The sequence below is a fragment of the Falco punctatus genome (assembly GCF_963210335.1).
Source record: "Falco punctatus genome assembly, chromosome: 6".
Taxonomy (NCBI): domain Eukaryota; kingdom Metazoa; phylum Chordata; class Aves; order Falconiformes; family Falconidae; genus Falco; species Falco punctatus.
Genome location: NC_137585.1, coordinates 46,647,810 through 46,675,086, shown reverse-complemented (window position 1 = coordinate 46,675,086; position 27,277 = coordinate 46,647,810). Strand labels below are relative to the sequence as shown.

General features: G+C 40.2%; 1 protein-coding gene and 1 long non-coding RNA gene across 10 annotated transcripts; both read right to left on the bottom strand.

The window, feature by feature from the left end:
• Positions 1-1,377: 1,377 nt before the first annotated feature.
• TMPO (thymopoietin) lies at positions 1,378-27,277 on the bottom strand. Of its 9 annotated transcripts, none has more exons than XM_080394158.1 (11): positions 26,807-27,277; positions 16,965-17,091; positions 15,180-15,254; positions 11,494-11,594; positions 6,601-6,720; positions 6,402-6,497; positions 5,737-5,847; positions 4,814-4,903; positions 4,644-4,736; positions 4,417-4,511; positions 1,378-3,201 (listed from the first exon to the last, which is right to left on the bottom strand). In XM_080394158.1, exons 1-11 carry the CDS (start codon positions 27,044-27,046, stop codon positions 2,910-2,912), a joined length of 1,440 nt encoding a protein of 479 aa, XP_080250284.1. In that variant the 5' UTR covers positions 27,047-27,277; the 3' UTR covers positions 1,378-2,909. The 9 variants fall into 9 exon arrangements, with proteins under 9 accessions (XP_080250284.1, XP_080250283.1, XP_080250287.1 ...); XM_080394157.1 differs by having other exon boundaries at positions 15,180-15,338; positions 26,807-27,266; XM_080394161.1 differs by lacking the exon at positions 6,601-6,720 and having other exon boundaries at positions 15,180-15,338; positions 26,807-27,268.
• Positions 11,646-15,173, bottom strand: LOC308066648. The gene is made up of 2 exons (XR_013929242.1): positions 12,183-15,173; positions 11,646-12,144 (listed from the first exon to the last, which is right to left on the bottom strand). It is a non-coding gene; the product is annotated as an uncharacterized lncRNA (long non-coding RNA).

The following is a 27,277-nucleotide window of genomic DNA, read 5'->3' as shown; positions in this document are numbered from 1 at the left end:
GGATCAGGTGCTACAAAATTAAGTCTCAACACTTTGATTTGCAGCCTGACACCAGACTCCTCAGACTGGATGCATGTTAAAAGATTAACACACAATTTAGAGGGAACTGCACAAACTCTGCATTAGCTCTAATTCAAACAAGGCAATTCAAGATCTGCCATGTTTTCAGCACATCATTCTAAGCAGCAACCAAAACCAAGAAACATTTGTCATGCCTATTAACTTACACAGGCTTTTTTTCCATACTTTTTTTATCCCTTGCTCTAAGAGGGACTTAAGCAATATCTACTATGTTAGAATTCAACAGATTTTTGCAGCTGGGATTTGGATACCAATACCAGTCCATTTAACTGCTCTATTTTGTGATTGGTTCTGAAAGTTTAACCTGGCTCTGTCTAGAAGCCAAGATAAACTAATGGAACAAAAGCCAGATTATTTATAAAAAAACCAAAGAAAAACACACACCCCACAACATGCAGCTCCTATTGCTTCAGCACTTTGCTACAAAGACTACAGTATACTCCAGTGTAACTTATACAGCAGTATTTAGAAGGTTTTAAGCACATGTAACTATTCAGCTAGTAGCACCATTACTACATGTGTTACTCTTACAACATTAAAGCTTTAGAAATGCAGGTAAATTCATATTCGGGGCTGGTGAAGGAAGAGAGGGAATAAAGAAGGAACAGATTATTCTCAGGGCTATCTCACACCATTAAATGCCTCAGGTATAAGCAGCTCATTCATGTCTTGAAGATGCATTATCTTCCAACTACAACTAAGCTACATGTAAGTTACTTTGACAAATGTATAAAAGTCTTTACCTTCTGTGAAGTAACACTGAAGTTGACAGGGTTCTCCAGAAACAGTGCATAAATGAAAGAATGATGACATTTAATTGCATTGCAGTTCAGTTTGGGGTTTGGTTGGTTGGGTTTGGGGTTTTTTTTTGGTTTGTCTTTTTTAATGACGCTAATAGTATCCCTGAAGGAGATCAACTGAAAATATTTCATGTAACTAGAAGAGAAAGACATATTTCATGTTAAAACATATAGCAAAGAGAGGTAAAAAATAACTTCAAGTGAAAAGGAAGTTCCTTAAGCATTGGAAACCAAATGAAGACTAGCTTCTCCCCCCACCCAAATTAAAGGTCTAACACAGGCTAAAGGATTATGGTGCAAAACTACTATTATAGTGTAAGTACGATGAATATTCCTCACATGAAGTGTTGACACAAACCACTCTGGTTTCACAATTGGATTTTTTTTATTTTAAGATGGAAGATTGTAGCAGCAACAAACACCACCACTGATACATCAGTTGTCTTGCTTTTGCTGCTTTTCAGCAATGCATTTATTTTGATAAGGAAAATCCACACACTTTAAAATCATTTTTATTTTTCTGTATTTTGACACTAAAAGTGAATGTATTGTGTTACAATTTTCTATAGGATTGACACAAGTTTAGCTATTTGGATTACTCAAAAAAGCAGATTAAAAGGAAAAAAAACATTAATCTTAACAGAGAAAAAAACTATTGCTTTGCTACAAATTACCATGTTTGTCCCAAAGTTCACAGAAAGTAAAGCTTCCTCATAGCTATAGTCTATACAATAATTGTACCTAGAGTAAAAAGATGCTGAATATTAACTAATGTTCTCAGCTTTTTGTAAGTAGCACTTTAAGAATAAGTAGTATGATTTATTGCGATTTTGTACCAAGCAATAAGACTGAACATCTGTAGGCTGCAGGTTTAAGCACACCAAAGTGTATACATTCGCTTTAAAAAAATTGTTGCTTATCGCTCTTCACTGGTAGTAAAGTCAGCTGCCTGCTCAACTAAGTTACACAATAGTGTTTCAGCATGCTTCCACTGAGAAAAATATTCAACTGCATAAAAGTAGTATATCTCACCTTAGAAGATGAAACTGTAGCAGAAAATGCAGCAATGCCCTCTTCATACAAGAATAAAACTTCATATGGAATTTTCACACTTTGAGAATACTTCTCTACATGAATATTCAAAGATAATCACATAAAGCTGTGTTGGAAAGACCTCGTTTTTAAAGAAAAAAAAGATGACAGCTAAAGTCAGAATTTAGACTATTTCAGATAACAACCTTGACCCAAAAAAGTATTTTAGTAGCAAATTATATTGATGCAATTTTTATTTTCCACGCATATTACTAATAAATAAGTTCCTCTAAGACATCTCTTGCCAATTAAGATTTGTATTCAGCTCCTACAACACTAAGCACTAAAATGAAGGGATACATGTAAACGATGTTACGCTTAAACAGAGTTACTAATGATACTAAGACTTTTACAGAAATGCAAACAGGTTTACAGTTACATTTACTAAAAAGTTACAGTAACCTACAGAAAAGGTTTGTCATTGTACTCTCCCTACATCCTAAGATACCCAATTCTGTTACACTGTTACTGAAAAAAATGCATACAAAGATGCATTTCCCTTTGTCACGTGTTAAAATCCTCCTCCACAATAATCTATAGAGACAAGTACAACTTCTTTTCTGTACAAAGGAAAAGCTTTAAAAACACAGCTTCACATTTTACTACATTTTTGCCCTTCTCAGCTTCCAAGTTCTTGCAAAAACAAATATACAGTTTCTCAAAAATGAATTTAAAGGATGTCCACATTAAAAAAATAAAGCCTACAAAAAGTTTGAAGATCTAAAAAAACGTTATTCCTATGGCAAAGTGATCTCCTACTAGTCCAAAGTCCACAAAGTTACTGATGTCCATTTAATATTACCTTTCTTCATTTATCCAATTTATCAGGTTCCAATCACATTATTTGTAAGAAGTCCTTGAGCCGATGAGAGGGCAGAAGAGTTCTCTACAATTAGAAACAGGAGATCAAATTGGGTGTGCCTTTCAGAAAGATACTCATTTGGCACCACCCCGAGAGACCATATTCAGGTATTCAGAGAAAGGATTTCCTTGATTAGTTTCCATAGACTGATAAACCAAAACCAAGAAGACTGAAATAACAACAAAAAGAAGAACTTTTATCCACAGGGGAATGGAGCGTTCTTTTTTTGTTGGTGGTTTCTCCGACTTGATGTCAGTTGAGGTACCATATTTTGGAGCATACTTAGAGAAACTTTCCTCCATTCTGAAGTCACTGTGCTCTATAGGTCGGCTAGCAGCTCCCTTGATTGGTCTGCGGCAGCTAGCACTGTTAGTAAAAAAAAAAAAAGTTGAAATATTCCATATTTGGAAGAGCAATCTAAGGTACACAGGAAAGCTTTAGTGTAAAGAACTACAAGTTCTTTCTACTGAATGTAGTCCCTGAAATATCCATCTCAAAACTCCAACATGTCTATCTTTACTAGTTGTAAAGTTAATCATTCAGTATTCAAACAATCATTTAAAAAAAAAACACCTCAAGTGTCACTTCACCCTACCCACATAATCAATGGATCGTAACTGGCAATAGAACTCTACGGAAGTGTCTCTCTCTATTTTCATCTTTAATAACTTATGCAGCCCCACTGGGATTTCTAAACCTAAGATTGTTCCTGGCCATTAACTTATCTACTGATGGCTAAGTCAATACACAGAGCCAGGAGGCAAAGTAGTAAGGGTTTGCCAAGTAAGTAGACATTGCCAAGTCCCTACATACGAAGAGTACACATGCATGATTTTTATTAAAAAAACTGGTATAGATTTAAAAAGACTGATAGACCTCAAAACAAGACAGAACAAAGCTGAGTGGTGAGCAGATACACCACAGTAGTAGTAACCGGTACCATATGTTTTCCTTAGGGTAAAATTTTATGCAATTGCAGTTTAAATTGAAGCTATAATTAACATGCTGGAAACACTAGAGTTAATCTCAACTTTTTCTCATATTCTTTAAACAGGACAAAGTTTTGTGAATCACTTAACTATCCAGAAGATTGTTTCAATTTTTGTTTAAATACCAAGTTGCAAAGGAAAAATGTAATAGCCCTTCCTAGCTGCCATCCTTATTCATGCTTAGAGTGCTCTTTGACCACAACAGGATTGCTACTTAAAATTAAAAAAATAGGGTATCTGAAAATTCTTTCCTTAATTTAACAGCAAGCCTAAAGCAGTTACATCTAGCCAAAAACTTAAATATTATGAGCCATTAGAGAAGTCCCTTCCATTTAACTTCCAGCATCCAGAAATTCAGTAATGATTCCTACTATATTACCACCCTGTTCTCCCATCCCCAATTTAAATAAAGAGGAGACTCTTTTGGTATCAATCCTATGTACCCAGAACAGAAGAGCTAGGCGGTCATCTCAACTGTCTTGGGCCAGAGTGCAAAAATTTTTCCTCAGAAATCTACCAATATAAATATATTCTTCAGCCTAAATAGGTTTCTCAGTTGTTGTAAACAAGCCCCCATAAACCTTAGAAATACCTAATTCCTGTAGGTGTTGATACTTCATAAGGGAACATTTCCTTAAGAATATCTCTTTCTACTCTTCCTTCTTCTGTATGAGTTCTCTCCAGCACCTAGGAAATGAAAAACAGTTATAGGCCTAACAGACCACAACACAACAATCTCCTGCACAGATTCTCAGTGACCACAACCACGTGCAATTTGTAAGAATGAGTAAGTCACCCAGTGACATTCAAGAAGCTTACTTCTTGGGTTTTAGAAGTTAGTTTAACCTTTCTTAGTGGCAGCTGTCTGGTCACTTTTGGTGTCTTAAAGCACTCCGTGCTCTCCGCAGTTTCCTTTAAGATAAACAATATGCTGCATAAATACACCCGCCAGCCAATGATGCAGATGATCAAAAGAACTTAACCATCACCTCCATCATGGCTGTGTTGAGTAGATCACAGGATTGGTTGTGGCCAACATGATTAAAAAAGCATCGACGTGGGCAATCTGTCTCTTCTTGCTGTAATAAACAATGCTGCGGTACAGTAATATACTAACTGAAAAAAACTTAAGCAGTTTAAAATAAACTAAGTCTACATTTCAGTCACATTATAAAAAAAAAATAAAGCAAGCTATTTCATAAGCCCCAGACCCACTAGTAGAACAGGCTTCACAAGTATTAATACAAGTTTTATCTAAAGTAACTACACAAAGAAATGAACTCCACTTAAATTCAGCCAAGTAATGTAAAATTCAACAATATTACAGTACTATATTAATACAATTACATTATACTTGCAAGTGCTTTAGTTTTCCAAGAGAGACTTAATTTGACAGCTTGAATAGGTTAACAGAAAAAGAATTATTTTTTTTCCTGGTAAAGATGCTTTTAAAATTCAGGTTTTGGTCTAAAGTAATCCTACTATTTGATAACCTAAATTAAGGAACATTGTGGTTTTTCAGGATAGGCTGATTTACAAGATCAAAGGTAGACAACCCAGTTCAGTTCTACATTTGAGTTATTCAAAGAATTTAAAAGAAAGAAAAAAAAAATCTACATTTTGCTTAGAAAAACAGCAGCACAAGGAGAAATAACACACCAAAACATATCTGGCTTAGGCAAAAAAGAAAACAGCAGGACTTCCACTCTCCCACCACCACTGCCAAATCTGAAAGGGGCAGATAAAATTAAGTTTATATTCTCTCCTCTATGCCATGTGACAACACTATTTTTACTAGTGCCACCTGGGCAATGACATCCTCCATCCCTTCTTACTAAGGGGTAAGCACATACACACAAGAATCTTGTTCACAGAGAGTAAGCAAGAGCAATCTAAGTTTTTATTTATTTACTTCAGCTGTCATCAAGGGTTTCTTTGGTGTTCTTCTGGGCATTTCTGAGAGTTCACTGATTGACAGTGTAGGAGCTGCATGCTTGAAATTTCCAGGCACCCTATTGACAACCTGCCGAGATTCAAAATTGTTCAAACTCAGAATCAGCCAAAATACAAAAAAATAAGGGGGTGGGGGGAAAGGTGGCAGAAGCAAACAACAAAACCTTTATGTGCATTGCATATATGCATGTTAGGAGTTAACTCAAGAAGGTTATCTAACAGATACTCTGAAATAAGCACAGCAAACACATTGCTTATCATTCCAAGTAGTTTCTTTTAAGCCATTTAGAAACATAAAAGCTATTTAGCTCACAAGAAAAGCCAACCTTAAAAGCAGATATTCTGCACGTACTTAAAAAAAATCTAAACTTTTAAAGCGGTTCTTTCAACCCTCCCCACAAACAGATATCAGATGGGACCCAGATGTCTACTCAGTCCCATCTCAAAGTGAACAGCATTAGGTACTTATACAGATAAAGAATATGTGGTTTCAAAGACTACCAAATAGTCTTACTTTCCTTAAAAGTCTATCTGTTCACAACAGAATGATTCTGTCAGTAAAGGTATATTACAGAAGAATACCACTTGCATGATTTATTAAACATATTTACTAAGCATATTTACTAGGGTCTCGTTGCTTGCAGTCAATATAGTTTCAGCTATGGGAGTACTCTCTGATATTACAGCATCATCTACAGGCAACTGTGCTGTAGCATCCACCTGTTTGTTTAAAACAAACAAAAGAAAACAATTGAATAAAATAGCCACTGGGACCCTAACAGTGAGAAAAAAAGCTTGTCTATTATAATAAGCCTCTCATCACCCTTTTCCTTGGTGTTCTTCTTGACACTCTTGTAGACTCCCTAGAAAATGCCTGCAGAGGTCCACTTTTTGAAGATCCACTTGTCCAGACAGTCTCAGTAACTCCATCTTGAGAAAAGGTCTATTCAAGCATCAAACACATTATCAAATAAATGAAAGCCAGCTCTCAATATTGGATACCCACAACCAAAAGCCAGAATAGCATGCATACTCCAGAAGCAGTGTGTCCACAATCAAAAAAAAAAAAAAAAATAGTGCATCCTAATATATTCAGTAATGAATAGCTAGCTAGATTATTAGTGTTGACCACAATACTTACGTTAGAGCACGTTATTGTTCAAATACAGAATTGACTAAATAATGCCCAACAGTAAAAAGTGGTGATTCGTTCACTTCAGAGTGAGCTAACTAATGCTACAAGTAGTTACATCAAGTCATGGACAGCAGATATAATTTCCAGCCCATTACATTACCTGCCTACACACACACAAAAAAAAATTAATCTATGAGCATAAGCAGAAAGCATCACCTTGGCCTCTACCCAGACAGGGGGCTATTCTCTCAAGCGGTGATGGTAATAGTTTAGGCAGAGCCACCTATATTTCAACAGAAACTAATCTCCAGCCACAGGGGACAGCAGGAAATATTTTATAATCTTAAGAATTTCACAGAGATGAAACTCACAATTTTCACGTAAGTTTAAATGACCAAGCATGGCACAGATCTTTACAAATCTAAGTAGCAACATGAAATGCCAAACTTAAAGGCTGACCACTCCCTACGCCTTATTGCAAGTTTTGTGCTCACAGAAAAAAATCCTCCTCAAAACTAACTTCAAACATAGACCAGGAGAGAAAGGGAGGTAGAGGCCTGGTTCTTCTAGATTATATTTAAGATTTTCCTTTTCACTTGGTTAAGTTTAAAAGTAAAAATTACTGCTTTGTTAATACTGAAAACTTTGCACATTAACACTTCATGCATTGATGCATTACCAAGTTTTTGGAGGTCATGCTCAGTGTCAATGAAGTTATACAGACTAGCGCAACTGTGTCAGTGACAGGTCTAACAGCAGAAATAACTTCACTGGGACAGTATTAGCCCTGAAACGTGTTAAGAGAGCAGGCTGGAAAGTGGCGCGGGGCAGGGAGGGGGGGGCGGTGAGAAGTCTAACAACGCCCTTATCCACTCCCCACTTGTATCTTAAAGATACTCCCGTGAAACTAGAAGCTGAGCAGCTTCACAATTCTTAACATCAGTTCTGTATTACAGCCACTGACATATCCAGCAGAGGGAGCACAAGTGTTTTGCTTTACATCAAAGCCACTGAAATACTTTGAAAACCACATGATATGTATTTCTACACAGACTAAGACCAAACAGATTCAGATGTTTTGTATAGAATTGCAGATTTCAGCTTAAGTCTCCAATATTCATTTCAATTCAAACGGCATTCTAATGAAGGATCTCCCAACACCAGACACCAGCCTCCCTATTAAGAAAAGTTTAACCTGCAACCTTCCCACCTCACTCTCGTACACTTTCTCTTTGAGAGGGGTTTTTCTTCAGCTTAGAGAATAACACAAATTTCAGAGTGGTTCCACTCAAACAAGCTGTAAGGCAATGCTCTCACCCTACTAATGGAGGGCTCCCCTGCCCCAGGCTGTTTGACTAGGAACTAGTTCTAATAAAAAGTTAGAAGTACTTCAATAACAGCCTCTCTCCTTAGTTCTTCAGATGTTTGTCAGTCATGTGTTTTAAGTACCAAGTTTCAAGTTTTTTCTTGCATGAAGTCTAAAAAAAAAACCAACCCAGTCTACTGCATTAGACCCATCCAGACCTCAGCAGAGTATACTCAACAGACAAAATTAAAAAATAAAGTTGTCTACAGTTACAGTTATCCTCATTGTCAATTAAGCAGGCTCTGTCTGCTTATCCCAGATACCTGAACTAAAAAAGCCCTATTAGAATGTAATACTCATGTTTAGGTACACTAGCATTCTATATAAGCCAATAAAGGTACGACAGTGTGGGGTACCTAAGTACTAGTCTGCACGTGCTTTTAACTGTCACATTACCCACAAGCAGTGAAGCTATAGATTGAGTCTACCTCAGCTATCACCTACCAAATTTATTTTGAAATTTGTATGCCTGCAGCTGCAACACTGCATGCTTTTATTTTTAAGAAGCCCAGCTATCCAGGTAGTCAAAAAACCGCAGGGAGGCATAGCAGAACATCACTACACAAAGTCTGACTTTATGTTGTTCAGCCTCTCTCTCTCTGTCCAGTGCCATTCACCATGGGGCCTTAGGCTCAGTTTTGAACTGTAACTGTATGTTCACCTACCTGAATGGAAGGGGACATTAAAATTAGGGTTGTTTTCCAACTTCTCCAGTTCTCCACTATTAGGAGGCGATTAAACACAAACAGCAGAGCTCAAATTCATCTAGCCCTCCGCTGCTAACTGACTGGTAAGACCCGTAAGCCTGCTCAACCTCCCCACCCAATTCCTTTTGTGCCAGCCTGCTTAAAGACTATTTGCATTCTCTCTTTAAGAAAACAGCAACGTCCATCCATGCGAAATGACAATCTTTTCAGTTGTGTACATCTGGACTAAGACTAGTGGTGCACAGGACCCAGAAATGACTAGCAAGTCTGCTCACACCACGATACCAACCAATTCAGTCCCACCACTCCTCAGAGCCACCACAGTCTTTGAGCCAACGCCACGCAGTGCACAACAATTGCATGTAATTTTGCAGAATGAGTACGGTCACTTGACACATTAGCTGCAAACTTAAGATTCCAATTTCACAGGAAGAAGAAAAGAAAAAATACATCTTCCCAATCTTACACTTTTATTCTCAGCAAAATATATGACTACACACATTTGCTGGCCAAAAACACTGAGTTCTCCTTGGCTTCAAGCAGCTGCAAATTTTTGTTGGGAATGGGTGGGGTTGGTTTGGGGGTTGGTTTGTTGGGTGGGGTGTTTTTTGTTGGTTTTTTGTTTGTGGTTTTGTTTTTGTTTTGTTGTTGTTTTTTTTTTTTAACACAGCAGTCAGGAGTTGAAAGGTTTAACAAGCTAGGTTAGAATTCCTGAAGAATTTGGCATCATTTTGAAATCCGATAATTTTTTGATTAATCAGGCAATATTCCTTTGATTAACTACTGGTAATTAAAATATTTAAGTCACAAAATATTGCGTATGCACTGCAGATGTAAAAGACTGCAAGACAAAACACAGTAATGACCTAATGCTATTACAATTAAATTGGGATGATAAAAATATGAGTAAGCACTCATCACTTGAAAATGCCACAAAAATACATTGCTGTATCTCTTCCTTTTTATTCTGTAAATGGGTTCCTGAAGACTAGGAAGCTTTGCTTGTTGATAGCTGAATTAAATACCTCTGTTACACTGAGGCTGGCAGGGATTTCTGGGTGAATAGCAATTTAGAAAAAATTAATCCTTAAAATACAAGAACCTCAAGCTTCAGATGCCCATTATAAAGACCATCATGAGCAAAAGTCACATGACTAGATTAAGGAGTATTTTGTGTGTTGAACTACATATGTATTTTGATTTGTAGAAGTGAAGTCCATTCAGCTTGTTCTCTGAAAATCCAAATATCAAGAAGCAGAACTAGTTACATATCTCCATAACTGTTGTATTGCCCAAACTCACATAGCAGCGTGTTACCTGCTCTACGCATAAAACATGCTTTTGCTATGCATGTGTCTTACATCCACACACATACAATCTCAGTCGGAAATACTGGCATTTACCATAAATCAGTGAGTGGGGAAAGTCACTGAGCTGCTAACGTACATCAAGCTACTAACAGGTCAGATTTTGAGTCACTGAACAGTTTCTGTGCAAGTCCTTTATTGTAGCACACAACCACTGCTTACTGGTGAGACAAATAACACTGTAAAGATCCTAAGTCACCTAAGCTGGAGAACAGGGTATTTAGTGACGCTGCCACATCACAAGGACAGATGAGCTACCAACTAACAAATCCAGTATTCAGCCCGCAGTTTGAAAGCCTGAGGTGCTTCAGAAAACCCCTCTTTCACCAAGACAACAGAACTAATACTATTTTAAGTAAAGGGTAAGTGGTACACACAGCAAAATTTAAACTTGCTATTTTTCTTCTTAGGAGAAGCTTTCCATCAAATTAACATCTACTCTAGTACAGCTGCTACAAGCATAGCTGAGGAAAAAAAATAATATAGATAACTAGTGCATGTGTGTATGCAAATACATTTCTGTATATGACCATATTTTTATACATATATAGAAGTACATTACCTTCTGTATTACGTTTAAATGACTATGTTTAAGTGATTAAACATATGTATTTAAAATGCATACATGTATCTATAGCTATCAAACAAGACAGAAATATGTATGTATATGTATTTAAAACATTTCTAAAATAAACCAACCAAAAAAATAATAATCAAAACACCCAAAACTTTTTCAAACTTTTTTTTTTTAAAAACTGCTTCTTTTATTAAATCAAGTTGTTTACAAACAACCAACCGGATGACATCAGCCCATCTGACTTAAAAACCTGTGAGGTTTCCAAAACCAAACATGTTAAGGCTGCCTATTACTTTTCTCTAAGAGATGCTACAGCAGCTGGCAAGTCAGACAAACAGCCTTTAGCAGACCATAACTTTGAAAGTTATCAGACAGGCTAAACACAGCAGCTATAGTTAATTCAAAAGATTTTCATGCTGTATTAGAATGGGCTTTCTGAAAGAACTTCTAAGAAACAGCACAGCCCACTTAGCTGAATGTGATTATGTTAAAAGTAGTAAGGTGTTTAGTGAGCATATCACCTGCAGTTAGTAGCTATTCCAGATGCCACTAAATTAAACATACCTGGTTGTGTTCAACAACTCTTCTTTGTTTGAGTGCTACTGGAGTCTTCGTCCTGGCTTTCAATGGTTCTCTCTTCTCAAGCCTCAGTTCAGTCTTTGGCTCTGTAACCAGTTTTAATATAACTAGTTTCTGTAATACTACTGGTTGTTGTAACTAGTTTAAACCAATTGTATTTTAATAAAAATTCATTTTAAGAGGCAACATAACTCTGTTATTACTTACCATTTCCTTAAAAAGTTGTGAGACAGTTTCTTCACTGAATGTAGAAGAACAAAGACTTTTGAAGAACAACTTTAAAAACTGTTTTAAAACACTGACCCAAGTATTTCAGTTTTGTCCTAAAAGTCCTACACTTCAGAAAAGCTTTGACCAATCCAACAGTTCCGTTTAGGAACTTGTATCAAGCTGCAATTACTTCAACCAAAGTACCATTATACTATTGATTGTAGTAAGGGTATTGAAGCTTTTCAACATTGTTTAGGCTGTTATGTTTTATCTTCTTTAAAATAGGTCCTCTTATATACAACTCCTTTTTGATGAAGAAGGGTGAGCGGCTAGCAATCATTTTACCAGTAAGAGGATGTATTATGGTCACCCCCTCTTCTAAAATTCTAATAGCATTATACCAACTTAGAGTACATTTATAGAAACCTGTTCGGTTTTGGGGGGCGTTTGTTATTTATAGAAACCTGTTCGGTTTGGGGGGGGGGGCTGTTGGTTTCGGGGGGTGGATGGGTGTGTTTGACTTTTTGGTTTTTGGCAGGGGCAGAGTGTATGTTTACCCACCCACCCCCCCTCTTAACAGTACAGTAATTAGAAGAAGCACATGTAAGCGTAAGGAGATAGCTGTCAGTTGTGACTGGGCTCTTGACTGTCTTAAAAATAAATAAGAATTCTCTAACGCCCCTTTTCCCCTTGACAGTGCAAGAGATTAAAGCTCAGAAACAAGTCCAAATATGCAAGGGAGAACCATCAAGTTCTTAGTTCTAGTTTAACCCTTTCTGTCCTATCTCCATGGATGTTCCTGTAAAAACAGAAAAGTAAACCACCCCCAAAACCAAACCACGCAAAATAAGCATCTTCTGACTTTCCATTCAAGACACTCTTTAAAGCCTACAGTTTTTACTTTCTGTAAGCTGTATGGTGTGGTTTAGGTTCCATTTCCCCCACCCCTATACTTTTTCAATATAAGTTTGATATCAAAACTGCAAAAACTGCACCCAATACTAATCTATCAACCAGCCTAAAGTAAATCCGTAAGGAACAGAGCATAAAAGGGATTGAGTAATACACGATAGACATTAAGCAAAAAACTACAGAAGTTTAATAATACACAAACATTCATACACCTTCCTATAGTAAATAACTACTGTGAGCACCATAAGACAAAACTGCACTGAAACATAAAAACGCAAAGAACACTAGAACACTTAATATGGAATTCTACCTATGAGATTTCCAGGCTCCAGTCTGGGCAAAGTGGACTAAAGAGAACAGTTTAGTAGCAAAGAGTTTCTTTTTCCAGAACAAGCACCTGGATCGCTGTACTAGCACTGCATGATCAATGTGGGACATGAAGGGTTTGAGACAATAACAGATTTGATTGGAATGTGCTAGTTTGAATTTATAGCTGTTATTGCTGTTTAGGTGTTAAGGGGCAGGTTTCTGTGCTTATCATGGGGCTTGCTTGCCTTACTGTGTATTAGTCTAGTGCTTGTTAGTGGCTGCTGCTTGCTTTCGCTGCTTGCTGTATTATCATCTTACTGTGCTGTGCCCGGGAACATTCTGATAACAGCAACGGTGATGTGCTGGGGCTGCCAGGTGGCCAGGGCATCGCTGCTGTTCCTGTGCTGCTGTACTGGACAGGCTGGAACTCCAGTGTGTACTCAAGTCAAAGGGACTATGACCTGTGGATGAGTTCACGTGGGAGTAGGACACCCCAAAGCCCCTGCAGCCGTGACTAAGTCCATGCCTGAGCAGGTATATCTCAGAGTGTCTGTGGCCATGGTTATGGCTGTGCTGCAGCAGGTATGCCTCTGAAGGAATTTTGGCCCAAGGACAAGTCCGTATTGGAGAAGGTACACCTCAAAGCATCTGTGGCTGTGGATGAGTCAGTGCTGCAGTAGGTACACCCTGAAGCATCAGTGGCTGTGCATAAGGTCATGCTGGAGCACCTCAAACTGTGTGGCCATGGATAAGCCCATGACAGAGCAGGTATAGCCCTGAAGGGATTGTGGCCAAGGATAAGGCCACGCTGGAGCTGATTTACTTCTGAAAGGACTATGGCTGTGGGTAAGGCCACATTGGAGCAGGTCTACGGTGATGGCCCATGGATAAGGCCATGTTGGAACAGGTGCACCTTGAAGTGACTATGGCTGTGGAGGAGTCTGTGCTGCAGCAGGTATACCCCCGCAGAGACTGTGGCTCATAGCTGAGGCTCCACTTGGATTTATCCACAGACTGCAACCTGCTCCAAGCCAAAGCAGGGGCAAGGGGAAGAGTTCATTGCAATGTTAAACCCTATGGGGTAGTCCGAGGGGTCCAGGGGTGGAGCCTGTAATGGATATACCTTTAAATTGTTGTAACCCATGATTTGAGTTTCATGTTATAGGAATGACTGTAGCAGCAACCACCTGAACCACTAGAGGACAAGCCTTACAAGAAGCAGTGCAAGTGCAACAGTGACCTGACTTGAGCTGGCTTTGATGCCCCATAACCCCATACAACCTCTATTCTCCTGAGCGACCGCCATAAGAGATCACATTTATGGAATAAATGAACTCAATGGACATTTTGTGGACATTTTATAGACATTTTTATAGGGGTGGTGCATAGACTAGGGGAATGATGTTTGTGTATTGTATCAAAGGATGGGAAGGGTGATAGTGGTTAATGAGGTTGTATTGAAAAATGTGTGGCATGACGTAAATGGTATGGAATAAGGGGTGGATACTGTCCTGATTTCAGCTGGGATAGAGTTAATTTTCTTCTTAGTAGTTAGTACAGTGCTCTGTTTTGGCTCTGATGTGAGAACAATGTTGATAGGACACTGATGTTTCTAGTATAAACATCACCCAGCAACAACCAAGTCAGGATTTTTCAGTTTCTCAGGCCCTGCTAGCCAGAGGGCTGGAGAGGCACAGGAAATTGGGAGGGGACACAGCCAGGACAGGCGACCCAAGATAGCCAAAGAGGTATTCCATACCATATGACATCATGCTAATTATATAAACTGGGGGAAGAAGAAGGAAGGGGGGTACATTTGGTATCATGGCATTTGTCTTCCTGAGTAACGGTTACGTGTGATGGAGCCATGCTTTCCTAGGAACGGCCAAACACCTGCCTGCCCATGGGAATAGCAAATGAATTCCTTGCTTTGCTTGAATGTACGGCTCCTGCTTTACCTATTAAATTGTTCTTATCTCATCCCTTGAGTTTACATTCTTTTCCGATCCTCCTCATCCCGGGTTGGGGGTGTGTGTGTGTGTGTGGAGTGAGCAAGCAGCTGGCTGCATGGTGCTTGGCTGCTGGCCGGGGTTAAACCATGACAATGACTCACATGGTCTACAGCAGTATCTCAAAGCCTAACCTAAAAGCAAGATCATGCCCTCTTTAGATATTTCTTCTGCAACCACTACTGATACATGGTTTGAATAGTTGACATGCAAGTTCCACTTAAGTCTTACCTTCTTCGTTGTCACTGTACTGGTCAGAATCATTACTTCCATTCTGTCTGGTGTTCTCAGGAGCTGAAGAAATCTCTGGGAAAGGCACGGGTGCCTTTAGTTCTGGACCTTGCTCCATCAGTTTCAACAGCTTTTTCTCATAAAGTTTCCTAGTAGTAGCTATAACAAGGAGGGATATATGCTAAAGACATAGTTTTCATCTTTCCTGACATAATTGCTAGAACTTGGCTGTTATATATTCCTTGGGAATCTCTAAACTTGTGGGTTGTTTTTTTTATTTTTAATTAGTCTGTATGGTCTAAAGCATATACCTCTAGGTATATAATTATCTACAGCTTCTAACTTTTTGGTTTAAGAGAATTCTTAAAATAAACTTAGACCTGTTACCACACTGAAAATTACAAGCATTTATCTACAGAAAGGGAACTTGCTTCTTTAGATGTTCCGTTTCATATGCTGCAAAACACGAGTTGTTACGCCTTCACAAAAAATTTAGTGAGGCTGATATTGCAAGGGCAACAGTTTCCATGCAGATCCCACTGTTAAGCCTCTTACTCCCTTCACCTTGGGATTAACATCCCTTCTCTCTTAGTTTAACCTTTGCCCTGTTGGCAAGTTCAGTCCAATAAGCATCAGAGGCAGTGCAAGAAAGCAGCAACTACAAAACTTCCTGTTCGCTGCATCTGGCCGTCAGGTTGGCTCACTTGATCAAAGACAGCTGTTAAAAGCTCAAAGGCATCAAGTCTAGCACACACTTCCATGTCAGGACTGTGTTGGCAAAAACATGTAGAGGTGACTGAGCTGTTATCTGCAGAGAAGTCTAACCTCAGAAGATTTCAGATAAGAGGAAGCCACTCTTAAAAAAAAGAAGTGGCAGACTCAAAAGAAACAGAATCCAATCCCTCTGAGGCTTTTACTTAGACAAAATTTGAACATCTTTCCAGTGGACTGCATAGGTACTCGAATTTTTCAGAAGACTTGAGCAGTATCCAAGAGGAATAGGTTGAATGGGAAGGCATACAGAAACAGCTAACAGAAGAGACTATGCATAAGACTGAATATACACAGGACTCCAGGCTCCATCACTGACACTTCCATCCACATGGGATTTCAAAAGCGTTCCACAGAAGGCTCAGCACACTAAGGCAACCATCTTTTTTTGAAGAGTTGTGAAATGGAAGTCCCCTGCCATTAGGACAGTGCACAATCTGAAAGGCAAGGCGCTTTGATCCCGCTTCACAGGTGAGTGCCCAAGCCAGGAGATTAAGCTGGGTTCAGGACTTCTCCTGACATAAGTTAACATGCAAGAGAACACTACACTCAAGGAGCCAGAAAAAAAAAAAAAAAAAAAAAGCAAAGGAAAACATTACTGCACAATGCAGTCAGTAGGGAATGCTCTAGGGAAGGGGAAGTTCCATGCTCTCATTCTGCTCTCAATGCTATTAGGTTATTATGTAAGATGTATTTCCTATGTAAGCAGGCCCCAGATCTCAACCCTAGTATCAGAAGACATACTTACCCCAGCACTAATTACGCAGTTTCAGAACAGAAGTTGGAACATCTCCAGCTGGCCAAGTACACCAGAGGAACAAACAGTGGACTTGCCTACACTGCAATCCTTCAAGCCTTCTCAATATAACTACTTCAATGAAAACAAAGCGGGAAGTAGGACTGTAATAGTATTGGTACTAAACTTTGTATCAAAGAAGCTTAAGAGTGCTCAGAACTGAGGTTTAGTGAAAAATTTTTTGAACAGGTAAGTATTTGCTAGTTCAGTTGACCTACCTACAATCGGGCCAGGATTTAGTCCATACTTCACAAGTTGCTCTTGAAGATCTTCATTACTCATCTCTGTTACATCTAGGTCATCCTTCTCCTCTGGCCTGGGTTTGTCAGTTTTCTTTGTGGCTTTCTGTTAAGTGTGGGAGGGAGAAACAGCATTTTCAGTTAATAAAACATCTTTTTCTTCTAAGGGAACAGGAAGATAGCAGAATCCTAAAAATACAAACCCACAAAAAGTAATTATACTCCCCCTCTACACCATTAAAGCCTACGTGAAACCATTCAAACATTTACACCTACTAAACAAACATGGACGGTTCTCCTACTTATATAAGGAAATACCCATTACAACCCTCCTATAAAGAGAAAAAAAACCCAAACAAAACCTACTCATTCTAATCCTGTTTTTTAATATGAAATTCAAGTATATAACAGGATAGGACTTCTTTCCTATGACTGGAGAAGCAAGTTTCTAGCAGTTTCACCATCACTACACTAGGTTACAAATATTTATGTTCCATTGGGATTTCTTCTCATTACTCTCCTACCTAGTAGGTCAACACTTCTTCCTCTAATGATAAAAGAAAGTTCTTCAGTATCTACATGCTCTCAAGTAAATTCTCAAAATCCCCATTCCACTTACCCTGATAATCTCTGTAAGATTACCCAATGTTACAGAGTGAGTGCAAGAAAGGCAAAACCATAAACAATCTCCAATTTTCAAAATCCTGCCTGTCTGCTTAGGCCTCTGCTACTGTAGCTCTAACGAATCCCAAACCCAACTCTGGCAACACTACTTGAACAGTTGGCAACACACCACCACCACATACAGATGGTTATCAAAATAATCTGCCAAGATGCTACTCCTAAATTAGCAGTTTCCACTATATCCTAACAGAGTGATCATAACATTTGTTCAACTTGGGAAGCCTCTGTTACTACAATAGGCATTTCAAGCTCCAAGATCTGCAAGAGAGTGAGGAGCTAAGACAGTAAAAAAATATGCTTAGGATCTGCTTGCTCTCAACTAAGAGAGATACTGATAATGCTTTGAAATAAGTTGTATTTGTATCTCTAAGTTGTAGAATATAAACAGATACAACTTCTAAACTTAAAATTTTGTTCAACTTAGCTGCCCAGAAGACCTGTCTGGGTTTTCTGGTACTTATCCAAGACTAAAATTCCAAATACAAATGTTGTAACACTCAGTCACAATTAACAGTTTTCTTCTTGCTGTATTTAAGTAAGGTATCACTAAAAAACTGTAAGATGACTGACATAAGTCAAAAGTATCTAGCTAGCCATTAATGCCAATTCAATATTGGTTTGCATGCAAGCTTGGTCTGGCCTCAAGTCTCTCAATATTTTAAAGCTGAACAAGGACTGTTTGAGGATTTCCCAAATGTAACTGACCCCCTAATTATATCAGATTTTCCTCTAACTCCTGGATTGTGAAAATCCCAGCATGATGACTTAAAATCAGCTGCTAAAAAGCAACAGAATTGCAAGAGCTCATGCTATTTCTTAATTCTAATAAACAGACTCCAAGCAGTCTGAAGAAAGAACAGGGTCACTGAAGTGGCAGATTTGACTAATGACAGATAACTCTACCAATCATTCCATTCCTTTATCACATAAAAATCTAATTAGTTTTTGAAGCAACTGAGCCCACTTCTGTAGTGCACAAAAAACAACCAGCCTACAGCTATAGGAGACATGTTTACTTTCAAATGCATTGGTCATAACACTGTTTCAAGTATCATGTTAACAAGAATTTCATATTTAGTGATTTTTTTTTTCTTGAACGACTGAACTATCCAACCAGTGGAAGGAAGTTCTAAAACACATGCTGTGTTTTCTTGTTGGGATCTGTACTGACAGCTCTGGCGTTTGCACACATCAGCAAGCAGATTAATTAAGATGCTACTTCCATATTTCAGAACAACTACCCTGGTACAGGAAATCAGCATTCCAATGGCACTTTCAAGAAACTGGAAACCTAATTTAACATGTCTCTACCTTGGCATCACTTTCAAACCATAGAAGAGACTATAACAATATACACTGGAAGAACTACATCATATTCTACTAGACATGTTACAGAAATCTTAGCCACAAGAAATCTAACTGCAACTAATGAGTAATACAGTCCTCTAACACAAGTAAACTCAAATCTCGTAATATCTTTATGGAGCTTTTTTCCTTCCAAGTACCATTTAACTTTTTCCTACAGGATTACCACACACTGAGACCATCAGAATAGTCAGCTTCAGAGCAGAAGAGGGGCAGGGAGGGGATGAAAAATTGAAGATAATGTGTTCTTCAGTAATATGGCCAGATGCATTTATTACCCTGTGTTCTGTGAGGTCTTCAACTTCTACTTTTTAATAGCTATTGTCCTTAAAGCAGAAGCAAAATGACTTCACTTGTACAAGTAGAAAGCTGTCATTTAACGACTCACTGGTCCAATAAGATCAGTCCCTAGAAGCACCAGGCAGAATAGAAGAATTTCTCTCATCCTTTGGCTGTGGTATGACAGCATTAAACTCAGCAATGACATTACCTGTAATTACTACTGCTGTGCATCATCACAGCTTATCCATAGGACTACCCCCGAGACAGATCAAAAGAGCTAGCTTTAAAATTATCATTTCAAATTAAAACAAAACAAAAAAACCAAACAAACAAAAACCCACCCACATTTTCCTGGTCTGGTGACCATAAGTGAAGTTTAAGTTGTCTTACTGTGGTACAGAGGTAAAGTGTTTAAAATGAAATTGCAGCAAACACTAGGATTTACTGAAGTAAGGTGGTGCAGCTGACCACTTTGCACATAATGTAAATATTCCTGCAACATTATACCTAGACCAGTAAAACATTACCTGAAGTTTTTCTAATTTCATCCAGTGCTAGCAGCATTAAAAAAAATTTCTAGTCGTTGCCATTTTCTAAAACACAGAAGATGGAAGAAGATCTGCATACTTCACTTAACAGATTTGTTCACACCAAAGAGATGGCAATTTGGTAGTGGTATCTGTCAGGCTCAGCTTCAGAGTAACTAGGACCCAACCCTTCTAAAAAGTACTGAAGTTAATTATAAGCATGGGGCTCCCACACAGCATTCTCAGTTCCAGGGCCACAGGAAAACACTAGCATAGAAGTTGTTCACCATCTCAGTGTCACCTCTTGATAGCAAAAAGCTTTCACCTTCTCTCACTAATGAGAGGAACAGAAAATGCAAGCGATGAGAAGCTATCCCTTACATTATCTTTGGCATTTCCGATGAATAGAAATCCAACAGACATAGACCAGTTTATCAGAAAAACTTTATGGGTACCTCTACTAGTTCTAGCACTACTCTGCCAAAGACAAATCCAAGTAACATCTTGAAGAAGCCATTAAATAATGTAACAGACAACTATGGGACATCATCAAAAGAAGCATTTTCAAATCCCAAGTTAAATGGCACCTACATTAGGATACTGAAGGACTTTAATCCTAAACAGGTGCAGCTTCATCACCAGAAGCAGAACGGCTCAGGGCTTCTTTACTATTTCTCTGAATGAGGTTAAGACAGGCTTTTGTACAGTGTCCTCTCTGGTAACAAACAACTGTATTTCTCTCAGGGAAGGGAAAGATAAGGAACTGCACATGCCAAGTCTCAACAATAGACTTATACTGTGAAATACAGAGGTCTCCATTCCCCTTGTACTTTTTATTCTATCACACACAAACATTTCCTGCAGTAGGATATTATTTTTTTTAAACCAAGTCCTACTGAAATTTTTAACCTGAAATGCCTGGAGATAGTATTTACCAAGAGCTACAGGACAGACAAAAAACAATGGAAAGGAAATTATGCATCAGTAATTCAGAGATACTGATAACACACAAGTTTTAGAATTCTCTACATGTTAACCTTAGTTGTTAAGTGCCAGACTTAGAATTTCCAAGCCTATGTATGGTAACAGTCCAAAATTGTAAGAGTAGGGACTACTCAACCCTTCCATGCCCCTTCTCTCCTCAGACACGAAATTCTGTGTTACCCAGTGAAGGAAACGTACCCACTCTGAAAGAAGATGAATGCTGCATAGTAAAGAGTTGCTTCCAGAGAATCTAAGTGAAAGAGTGAAAACTGAAAACAAAAAACAAATCAAGAAACCAAACTAACAGATGGTATCATGGCTCACAGTCAACTGAATGCTGATCTGAAGATGTGGCTTGTTTATGTGTCCCTGCTGAACAATTGACATGCACTGCTAGACAAAAATTACTTCAACAGGATTATATTATTTAAATAACCGCTGTTACACCAGCACTCTAACAAGCAGATTTCCCTGGCTGGTAAGTCTAGAACTGCAGAAAGTCTGAAGGTGTAGAACAACATGGCAGGACTTCTCACTGCAGTGGGAATTACTCACCTCACCCCTACTGCTCACAGCTCAGACATCAGATGAGTGCCATTTAAAAGGCCACAAAGTTGTTAATCTATATTCTAGGTCACATATGTAAGGCACATAATAATTAAGAGATGCAGCCACACAGGGAACATTGAATAGACTCTCTTCCTTCACCAGGTAGCATATATACTTTACATTCTCTCACCCACGCAAGCATGCACTTTCACCTTCCACGTTCCTAGTCTTCGTGAACTTCCTTTTACACTAGGGAAGGGGGTTGAAACCATACAGTTACCTCTGCTACAGATATTATCATTACCACACCATTCTGACCACAAAGAGCTGAAGCTAGCTCTTGGCTTGCTTGATTTTTTTGTTGGTTTTGGAGGTTTTTTGCTGTTGATTAAAACAAAAAAACACATCTTTACCTGATAGGCCTCTTCTATAACCTTTCAAACAGGCTCCTCAGGCCCAGATGCCCTCCTCATACCTTCATTAACAAAAGTAAGGAGGAGACATCTAACTGATCTTTTTCAACCCATGACTTTAAAAGTCAAAAATATCAGAGTGTTTCAGAAGAGATTCTTCCAGGGCATTAAATGCACCAATAAGCCAAGTCATAAAAACCTACACATTCTATCTAAGCTCTGCACAGCCCTTACTTGGCAACAGTGTCAAGATGGTATTTTTGGTATGTGCTTTAAAACAATACTCCTAAAGAGGCAAAAACACCATTTCATTGTTATTTCTCCTTTGAGCTATCTGTCCTGACATTCAGCCCATAACTAACCAGGACCAGGAGCATTCAGATGCAGATGGTTCCCTCCCCACAGCAAAAAGGTGTCTTGCATACCAACCACTGTCCCAACATACCACTATGCTAAACAGGCTTAGGAAAAAACAAAAGTTGCTCAAAAATATTACTGGAGCTGGAGAAGCTGACTCCTCCAAACAATATTGTCAGATTGAGGCCCAAACAAGCATGATTAAGTGTTTCCTCTCCTGGTAAGAGTCGATGGGCAAAGTGAGCCTTCTGCGTGCACCCCACCCCACAAAAAAAAAGTATTCATCTAAAGAAGTGCCCATATTTAAAATTACACTTTTAAATATATCACAATAAAGACCTTTCAAAAAAAATTGGCTAACATTTAATTTTACTTTTAGTGAATTTAATGTATTTGACAGCCTTTGAAGTCACCTTCTACAAACCGGACTGCATTTTACACAATTGGAGGGGGGTTGCTGCACTGCATTACAAAGTGTGAAAATGCTGAGTTTCACCGAGGGGAAGTAAGATCTTACTAGAGTAAGAGTCCAATTCATAACTTTGGGTGCCAGGAAAAAAAAATGCTAACTGCCTAGAGTTTGTTTTCAGGCCTTGAAACCATCATGCTTTGGGACAGCAATGCAGTCAAAATAAAACCCCGTAAGTTCTGATCTGCTCATACATACATGTCAATCATCTGTATCAGAATAAAAACCCCTATCAAAATAAACCCACATGAATATAAAAGAAACAGAAACAGCATCAGCATCACTATGTATGCACGACACTTGTCTCACAATATCTGAACTTCACATCACTAGCATATTAAGATTTTTATTTGTTCTGAGAAAGGTATAGGTCAGATGTAGTATTGATAAAGCTGTGCTGGAAAAGTGATGGATTTAGAAGACTTAATTTGTGGTAGACCTAAAACTGGTGTATCATCTCATTGCTGCATAGCTTTTATCAACACAAAACGTGCACCTAAATGCATTAGCAAATGTCCAGAACTTAGAAAACAAGAACACTAAAGTGACAGCATAAACAGTTTAAAATAACAAATTACTACAGCGACATCAAAACATTGTCAATATCGAGAGACCTGGTTTAGCTTTACCATCTTTGAATAGCCCTGTTGCGGTCATTGGAGAGTACTCCTCTGAACTTGTCTCTCACACCCATTTGAAGGTAAACAGCCCTCGCCCCGCCTCTTCAGCACCCGTAAGCCTGCGGGCGGATCGAGGTAGGTAGAGGTTCAAACAGCAGCAACCGCCGCTTCCCCCTCACACCGAGACCCGCGGCGCCCCGCGCGCCCCCTGGCGGCCACTCCGGCCGGCAGCCCCGCCCCTCACCCGGGCACCGGCGGGCTCGGGGAGGGGGGTGTATGGCGCTTGGCACTTACAGCGCAGTGCGAGCGGACCCAGAGCGGGGGAGGGGGCTCAGCGACCGGCAAATCCCTCCAGTGCCTGACAAGACAGGCCCACCCTTATTCAGGCCAATATAGTAACCCGATTACAATATTTTTTTCACACTAAAAGCGATATAAACAATATATTTCGTACATCTTTGAGAGTCTATGCCCATCAAGTAAGGACAGACTGCTTTCCGACTGTGATCCCAACCTTTCAGACAACTTGAGCAACAGAAAGGGATTGTAAACTGAAGTCGTTTGGGCTTCTGCAGGCAGACACAAAGTTAAGCACTTGCAACCCCTTCGTTGGTATTACCACTGAGTAAGCACAAACTTAAGAGACTGCACCTCTCACTTGTGTCGCTCTTTATTCAAAAGTACCCATTTCTGTGCTCGTAGAATTATTCTGGCCCTCTCCGACGCCTCTCCCTCTACACATTCATTCATTTCATCCCGACAGGGAGAGCAACTCTTCACTACCAGACCAGTTTGCTTGGTTGGTTTTTTGCTTGTTGGTTTGTGGGTTGTTTTTTGGTTTTTTAAAGGATTGTAGATTATTAAGCTATATCCAAAGCAGTATCAAAAAATAAAGAACAGCAGAAAGCACAGTGGGACAGAACCTTCCAAAAGGCAAACCTATGTTAAGTGCTCTTTCAAGTGTTTTTGCAAGTTAATACTAGCCTTGACTGAGTCACCTGAAGAGACTTTTGCAATTTTCAAGTTAAGCAGTATTCAAATTTTTAGTGATACAGGAAACACTGAATAGTACAGCCCAAAGTTTTTAATCCCACAGAAGATACCTTTGTCATACAGTCAAGTATTTTGGGGCTCTAGAAACACTGCATAGCTGAATCCCTGTAAGTTTGAAACAGTTGGTTTCCCATCCCCCCCTCAACGTACACAAACCAATACTACAACTTCCAAGACATGCAATATACATAAAAATTGAACTAATAAAGCATTGCAATTCTGTTACTCAGGTATCAACCTAATAACAGAAAAGGGCCATGTTATTATACCAGTACATTTTAGAGTACTTTTATTTCTTTATGCACCCAGTGCAAATTGCTTCCTGGTCCTTTTAAATATACACTTAAAAGCAATACCTAAGATAAAATAACAAAGTTATAACAGAGAAGTAAGACAGAGAGGTTGCTGAATCCACCTTTGTTTCCAGAGCCTACAAGGTGACTTAGAAGAAATAAGTGATTCCTTTATTATATTCCTCCTTTCTGTTTAGCCTTGCAGTCCCAGCTTCTTCCCTTTTGCCCCTTACTTCTCATTTCTTCTCTTTCATAGGTCTGAGTGCTTTCCCTCCTGTCCTTCCCTTAATCTTACAATTTCCCTTTGTTTCCATACCAGAATCCCACTCTGCTGGATGTAAACTTCCTCTCCCTTCCAACCGTTTTGGGGCAAGTTACTCTTGAGAAGTGTGTCCTACTCTTGGAAGGACAGCTGACCAGGGAAGCACCCTTATGCCAGAAGGCATTAACAGGGACAACAGCTACTCAAAATACAAGCAGTTTCAGAACTACCTAAGCTGTGCTAAATAGACAACGAGCAGACATCAACCATCTTTTTTTCCTTTTTTTTTTTTTTTTTGGGGGGGGGAAGCGCACAACAGACCCAAATTCAAGCAACTGTCACTAGACTATCTGCTGAAGTTTTGGAAGTTATGAGGATACAGTGCTCTAACATTAGCACACGAAATTAGCAGAAATAGCACAGAGCCTTCCAGACAACGTTAACGAAGTGTAGGAGTACCACCCATTCTGCAAACAAAGTCACCCATAACTGTTTATGCTTAAGCACTGCAGAAGGGAAAAGAAAAATCAGATCTACAAACTTCAGCAGTTATGTGACTTTCCTTCTCCTTCAAGTGTGAAAGGTCAGATTCAAGCTCGTCCTATTCTACTCAAAAGCACCTCACGAATGCTACAAGGCAGACCATTACCTGTAAGTCAAAGTAGTATACAATTCACTGTAAGTTTTGTCCAGTTAATGACAGTTAAGTGTTTGAAGCAGACAGATGTTAAAAAGAGGTAAATAATTTGGTCAGAAATCTCTTCCTCTTTCAGTCACATTTTTCAGTTTCTTAATTCAAGAACCATTTGTTGGGGTTTTTTAAAAGGTTTAAAGTATGAAAGACCTTCAAAGGAGTCCCTTTCTCTGCAACCTTTTTACAAATTAGCTTTGAAAGACAGTATTTGAGATACTACATGTATTTAATTGTATCACATACATTACAACTCCAGTAGTTGGCAATCGTTATTCAAGCCTTTTATGTGAAAACAGACAGCTCTGAATTACAATCATGTTAGAATTACGAATTAAGATTGCTTTCTCAATATATGCAAATTTACAGACTGCTTATTAAAAAATTAAAAGGGAAATCACATTTTCCGCAAAGGGAAAAATTACAAATGGCACCAACTCCCCTCCTCTTTCCTTACATGATAGAAGGAAGTTTAAGCAGCAGCGGCACTCTGTATGAAAAAATACGCTTACACGTGTAAGAGAGACAGCTACATTAAGCAGACTCTCTTCACACTAAACAGTCCGCTTCATTAGACAAAATAATCAAGCTGTTCCCTCACAGCTTCATCCTTTCAGCTGGAGATATTTACAGAGAGTACCGCTGCTTCAGTACAACCGAGACAGCTGACGGGAGTCGTCTTTCTTAAGTAACCTGCAGCCTCGTGCAGAGTTTCTCCTGCTTTATTCCTCCAACACCAAAGTATTTCACTTACAAGACCGCCCGCCAAATGGCAGTAAAGGCTTTCCAGTTTACGGGGGGGGGGGCGCGGGGGTGTTGTGTCGCGCTCCCCGCGCGACCGAACCGCCCGCCCCCGGCTTGGAGGAGCGCCCCGCCGCCCCGACACCGCCGCCCCCGAGAAGCGCACACGAGGGGGCGACCCGGCGGCTGCCCCGGTCCCGACCCCGCGCGTCCCAGTTCGCCTCCCGGTGCCGTGCGGACGCCTGGCAGCGCGCCCCGGCCCTGCCGCCCCAGCCGGTAGGGACCGTCCCCGCCAGGCACGGTCGCGCCCTCAGCCAAGCCGGGCCGCGCCTCAAGTAAGGCGAGGGGGAGCCGCAGGCGGGAGGACGAGCGAGGAGCCGCAGCGCCTCACGCCGGCCCCCGAGCCGCGGGCGGCAGGTGGGGGCGGACAGACCCGTTCGGGCGGGAAAGCGGGCCCGAAGCCGCCGGGAAGCCGAAAGAGCGCGGGCGGGGGCCGGGATCCCGGCGCGCCAGCGGGGTGGCGGTACTCACCCGCCCGACGGCAGCGCCGCGGTTCCTGGCGCCGAGAGGCGTGAGCTCCCGCTCCTCGTCGCTGGAGAAATCGGGCTGCGCGGCGGCGGGCGGGTTGCGGGCGGTAAGGTGCTGCAGGTAGAGCTGCACATACACGTCCTTGCGCTGCTCGCCGCCCGGCAGGCTCACATTGTTAGCGATCAGCTCGCTCTTCAGCTTCTCCTTGGTCAGCACCGACGGATCCGCCAAGAACTCGGACATCGCCGCCGCCCTCCCAGGAGAGGCACCAACAAAGCGCGGGGAGAAGGGGCGGGGGGGGAGGGAGGAGAGCTCGCCTGTCCCGCGCTAAGGACCCAGCTCCACCGCGGGCGGGAGCGCACACCGAGCGCTTCTCCCAGCCAGCAACAAACCGCGCCCCGATTGGCAGAGGGGAGAACAAAGCGGCCCTACCATTGGTTGTCGGGCAGAAAAGGGGAGAGGCGCGCGGGACGC